The 6,152-nt window shown below is 56.1% G+C and overlaps 1 protein-coding gene across 1 annotated transcript; it reads left to right on the plus strand.

Annotated features, from left to right (window-relative positions):
- Positions 1–4,846: 4,846 nt before the first annotated feature.
- LOC135892129 (protein NKG7-like) lies at positions 4,847–6,152 on the plus strand. The gene is made up of 4 exons (XM_065419823.1): positions 4,847–5,021; positions 5,397–5,543; positions 5,771–5,899; positions 6,106–6,152. Exons 1-4 carry the CDS (start codon positions 4,847–4,849, stop codon positions 6,150–6,152), a joined length of 498 nt encoding a protein of 165 aa, XP_065275895.1.

Consider the following 6,152-nt stretch of genomic DNA (forward strand, 5'->3'; position numbering starts at 1 on the left):
GTAAATTGTTCCAGTGGTTCCACCCTCCCTGTTAAAAATTGACGCCTTATTTCCAGTCTGAATTGGTCTAGCTTCAACTTCCAGTCGTTGGCTCTTGCTCATCCTTTGTCTGCTACATTGAAGAACCCCATTATTAAACATTTGTTCCCTGTGTCGGTGCTGGTAGACTGGGATCAAGTCACCCCTTAACCTTTCTCCTTGTTAAGCTGTGCCTGTCTCTGCCGCCAGTCTAAAACTCATACATCCCCACCCCGAAGACGGCCATGCAGGACCGTCAGCAGCTTCAGAGAGCAGGGATTTGCCGGATTTGCTTTTGTCCTCGCTCCTGGAAGGTGCTCAGTGAGCTCCTTGCACTGGACTCAGTCCGCTCGATGGCTGCAACTGCCAGCCTCTTTGAGACCTTTTCATATTGAGTGGCAAAAAAATTGGTCAACGCACGGTTAAGGATGCCCGGGGGTATCTCGTGCCCATGCACAGCATCAAGTTCAGCCAAATGCAGTTCTCTGCAAGCCAGCAAATGCAGAGGGAAGGTAAATGCCCAGACAGTCTTATCTTTGCCCCTGGGGCTATCAGTAGCCACGGGGAATTCTCGGCATGCAGTCCAGCTGCAATGCAGGGTGGAGGGATTAGACGGAGCATCTTGACAGAGCTGTGGTTGTGATCTGGGGTGGTCTGGGGTGATCTGGAGGTATATATGGGCCCCTCCAACTGCTCCCCACCCCCCACGTGTGTGATCCAAGGAAAGAGGGGAACGCAGTATGAGAGACCCAGTATGTCCAATCTTGGCAGAATTCGATTTCTATTTTTTAAATACTTTTGATAGACAATACCAATGTTTATTTTTAAGCATTTCCCCCTATTTTTATAAATTTAAATGTTCCCCATTGCACACAATTATGGGGTTTAAGCCTTTTCCCCCTAATTTTTATTTACTTAAATGTTCATAGTTGTGGGAAGTTATAGCAGGGGTGGGATCAGACAATAGGGGAGGGTTGGACAATAATTATTTAATGTCAGTTTCACTATATCCTTCCAGTTCTGGTCGCCCCGCTCAGAAAGGAGATAGTGGATCTGGAAAAGGTTCAGACAAGGGGAACAAAGATGCGCAAGAGTCTGGAACAGTTTGCAGACGAGGAGAGACTAAAAAGATTAGGGTGGTTCAGCTTAGAAAAGAAGCGACTGAGGGGGGATATGATTGAGGGCTATAAAATCATGAAGGGGGGTGGAGTAAGTGACCAGAGAAGTGTTATTTACCCTTTCCCACAATACAAAAAAGCAGGGGTCTCCCAGTGAAATGAACAGGCAGCAGGGTCAGTATAAACAAGAGGAAGTGCTTTTTCACACAACAAGGCTCCGTTAACCCATGGAACTCATTGCCAGGGGACGTTGTAAAGTGTAACTGAGTTAAAAAAAAGAACTGGATAAGTTCGTGGAGGATAGGTCCATTGATGGCTATTAGCCAAGATGGTCAGGGATGCAGCCTTTAAATCTCTGACTGCCAGAAGCTGGGAGGGGAAGTTGGGGTGGATCTCTCCAAAATTACCCTGTTCTGTACACGCCCCCCTGAAGCCCTCATGTTGGTCATTGCTGGAGACAGGATACTGAGCTAGGTGGACCATTGGTCTGCCCCGGGATGGCAGCTGTTATGTTCTTATGACAATAGATGCTGCGATTCAAAAAGTGAAACTTCCCCACTCTTAAAACACAAACTTGCAGCTTTGTATGTCAACATACACTCAGCAAATACCTTGAAATCAAACTCCAATTGTGCCCGGGGCAGCGTTCCTCTTACTTTTTGATCAATTTTGATCATCATAGATGGAAATGTCGGCTAGTGGGTCGATGGGTGTGACGTGATCCTCAGGGTACAACGTGGAACTGGGGTACCGCTGTGCCTGCTTAACTCTCCGGCCTGGGCTGTCTCTCACAAAGCTGTGCCAGTCACAAGCAGCAATCCCCTCCAGGCGCTGCGATCACTCAGCCACCAGCAGGTGGAGCCCCACGCCCAGCTAAATTGCACAAAGACTCCCTGAGCCACTCATGAATCATACAGAGACAGGCACCAGCCATTCACCCCAGCCGGGCCTTGCACCCCAGAAATATACCATCTGACACTGCTCATGACTACCTTGGACAGTGAAAGCTCACTAATTAGTTCACCACTTCGTCAAAGGGTAGGGAACGTGCAGCAGCCCCTGTTAACCTGAGCTAAGATTCCACGAGCACTTCCACCAAAACACACTGTTTCAGGTAAAATATAAAACAGATTTATTAACTACAGAGAGCTGGATTTTAAGTGATCATAAGTAGCAGGCCTAGAGGTCAGAGCTGGTTATGTAGAAATAAAAATAAATTCACCGTCTACATTCTACAGACTAAGCAAGATTTAGATCAAGCAGTTTCTCACCCTAATAGACGTTACAGGCAGCTCACAGTTCTTGATACACAGGCTGGATTCCCTCTCAGCCTGGGACCAATCTCCTCAGTTCCAAGTCTTTGTCTTCCAGGTGTTGTGATGGGGACGGGGAGGGGCCAAGAGGTGATGTCACCGACCCTCATTTATACTTTCTCTCCAGCTGCTAGAAAGATCCTTGCCCTGACGTAGGGGTCTGGCAGCGCCCACTGCATATGTGCCCTCTCTGAGGAGTGTGGATTCTTCCTGATGGGCCACGATCGCCTGTCTGGCCAGCGATTGCTGCGCCTTTGTTGCCACTGAAAGGCCGGCTGTGGGCGTCTCCCAACGTCACAACATATTTCAGTAACACACACGTAGGAAAACATAGCTTCCCATATAGGGCTAGCACGTACAATCCAACAGGGTATTAATGTTCAACACAGCAAGACTTTTTAAACAATACCTCACATGGCATGCATTGTATAAAACCCTTCGTAACCGTGCTGAACCTGCCTGGAGGTTCCCGGGTGCGATTTTGAGGTATGGAGTGCCTGGTGGGTACGGGGAAATCAACGTCGCTCGACAGCGGATGAAAACCGAACGCTTTGCATTGCGTAGGGTGTGTCCGTAGCAGGGCATTGGCTTATCCTGCAGTAGGGATTGGCAGCTGTGGGGCAGGAGAGGAACCTGGTCTGTGGGTTTAAAGAAGGGGAAGTGAAAGGCGAGTTAGATGGTGTGGGGCACGTGAGGGGAAGGCGCTGAAAGGGCTGTGAAATGTAGCTGCCAGGCGGAGTTTCACAGCTTCTCAACCTTTTTGCTACCAGGCACCGGCTTGCTGCCTTCCTAGACTGTCAGGGAGATCTCAGGGACTGGTCATTGAGAAAGACTGGGCTACCTGGCTGTAGGAGGGGGCAGGCAGCTCCTGTTAAATACATGGCACAGGTGGTGGTGGTGGGGGTTGTGTTATGGGTGAAGGGGGCATGGCACAAAAAGGCAGCGTGAAGGTGGCACACGGGCGTGGACCCAAGTGCTGTATTTCCTGGTCTGCAGAGGTTGGTTGATCTTGGTGTTTGGGAAGGGCCCAAGATCCCCCCCGGGCAGCCTTAGCTCTGCGTCAGAAAACTGTTTTGAGGCTGAATCAGGCTAATTGCAGGTTCTCTCCATCCATGGTCTGGGTGGGATCTCGCTAGGGTCGCCCCCCCGCCCCCCCCGCTCCGGGACTGTCCCGGCATCTCCAGGAATAACGAACCTTGAATGAACTATTCAGGGCCGGCTCTAGGTTTTTTGCCGCCCCAAGCAAAGAATTTTTTGGCTGCCCCCCACCCCAGCCCTGGGCTCCCCCCGCATCCCCCTGCCGCCCCAGCCCTGGGCTCTCCCCCCCCATCCGCACCCCCTGCTGCCCCAGCGCTGGGCTCTCCCCCCCCCACCCCACCCACACCTCCTGCCGCCCCAGCCCTGGGCTTCCCCCCACCAGTGCTGACTCCGCCCGCTCCCCCCTCGCTTCCAGCCGGTCCGGCGCTGGCAGGGTCGGGGTAAGTAGGAGGGCTCCCGGGCCGCGCCTCAGCTCAGGGTCCCTCCAGCCGGGGCTCCCACCTCCAGGACCGGCCGGGACCCGGGAGGGCAGAGCCGGGGGACCGCCCAGCAGGGGGCTGAGGAGCCAGGGCAGGGCAGCCCCAGAGAGAGCGGAGCCCCGGAGTGCGGGATGCGGGCCCCACACGGCAGCGCCCCGGGCACCGGTCCCCACTATGGCCCCGCTGCTGCTGCTCCTGGCTGCCCTACCACAGTCCCTGGGTGGCTCGGGCCACTTCGCCCAGCCCCGGCTGCGGCGCTGGGGGGCAGCCGCCCTGCGACACCTGCAGGTGGCTCCGTCCACCCCGCGGGGTGCCCCCCAGCCCGAGTGTCCCGCGCTCAGAGCCCGCCCGGGCATAAGGTGCGGGCGCTGCTCCCCGACGCAAATCGCAGCGGCCCCAGGGCACCCCCCGCGCAGGACGCGCTGCTGCTGCCAGGGCCGGCTCTAGGCTTTTGCCACCCCAAGCGCAAAAAAAAAGGCTGGCTGGAATGCCGCCCCTGAAAATGTGCCGCCCCAAGCACGTGCTTGGTTTGCAGGTGCCTGGAGCCGGCCCTGGAACTATTGTGTCATGTGATGAAACCTCCAGGTACACGTCCCAGCCAAACTGGCAAGCCTAGATCTCGCTCTCTTTCCATCCCAGGTTTCCCTTCACTGCAGCCCCTTATTCGTACCTTGCCCACCCCCGCCCCGGCCAGTGTGAAGGGACAGCTGGGGTCATGGCCCCCTCCCCATCTTTCATTTCCTCCCTCTCGCTCTCGTCGGTCCCTCACCTTCTCCCCTACCTGGGACGGGGAGGCTGGTCTGTGACCATCCCTATTTCCCATCTGGCTTCCCAGCAGCTCCCTCCCCCCTGAGGATCAGGCCCCAGGGACCCCCCAGCGATGGCGCTTATCCGGATCGCAAGCGTCATCCTGGCTCTGCTCAGCCTGGTGCTGCTGGTGGAGGCCCTGGTCTCAGACAACTGGGTGAAGGTTACTGAAGCAGAGGGGAGGCATTTTGGGCTGTGGAAGAGATGTGTGTCGCAGATTTGCATCTTGCATCTAACCAGAGTACCAGGTAAGGAAGCTGTGGGTCCTGTCCCCAGCTCTGGGAGGGGAGTAGGGTCTAGTGGTTAGAGCGGGGTGGAGGCTGGGAACCAGGACTCCTGGGTTTTCTCCCCAGCTCCAGGAGGGGAGCGGGGTCTAGTGGGTAAAACCGGGGGGCGGTAGTGGTGGTGGTAACCAGGACTCCTGGGTTCTTTCCCCAGCTCGGGGGGGAGGGGAGAGACAGGGGAGTGGGGTCTAGTGGATTAGAGCAGAGGGGCTGGGAGTCAGGTTCTCTTCCCAGCTCTCGGAGAGGACAGGGGAGTGGGGTCTAGTGGCTTAGAGGGCTGGGAGTCAGGACTCCTGGGTTCTGTGCAGTTATTGATTTAACCCCTTCCCCGCTCCACAGGTTTCTTCCACACCATCAGGTTTTTCATGATCCTGGCCATGTTCGCCGGGTTTCTCTCCTTCTTCGCTCTCATCGCCTCCTTCTTTTGTTCCCACTTTCGCTCCGTGTCCCTGATCCTGGTCTCCACCGTGGGCAGCTTCAGTGCAGGTACCGCACCCACAGGGCCCCCACCTCGCCGGCCAGTCCCGGCCCACGGGTCCCACAGCATTATGGATACTGTGGATCCCCCCCCCAGCCAGCCCTGGGGAGATGCCCCTCTCCCCTGGGATCCTGCCCTGGGCTCTGGCAGCTCCCCCTGGTGGTGGGCCGGGGCAGGGACTGGGACTGAGCGTGGGCCGCACTAAGGGGTGTCCATGCTGTTCACTTTGCCCCAGGACTCTGTGCCATGATCGCGCTGGTCGTGTTCGCCAATACTGATTGCCAGCTTGTCATGCCAGGAATGCTCTCCTACAGTTGGTCCTACGGCCTGGGCTGGCTGTCCTTCTTCCTGTATCTTGGAACTGGTGAGCGTATCTAGGGCTCTGTGGGCTGAGATGCAGCCATCTCTGGGGTGGGGCAGCTGGGGAACAGCCACACATAACATCACGTGGGGATGGCTTGCCCACCACTGAGATGCAGCCACCTCTGGGGCGGGGCAGCTGGGGACCAGCGGATGATGCTTCCATTGGTTCCGTCACGGTCCTGAGCCCATTTCTCTCCTCTGCCCCAGGTGCGGTAATGCTGCTCACCCCGGGATCCTCCTACAGCCGAGTGTGA

This window comes from Emys orbicularis, chromosome 20, assembly GCF_028017835.1.
Source record: "Emys orbicularis isolate rEmyOrb1 chromosome 20, rEmyOrb1.hap1, whole genome shotgun sequence".
Classification (NCBI taxonomy): Eukaryota; Metazoa; Chordata; order Testudines; family Emydidae; genus Emys; species Emys orbicularis.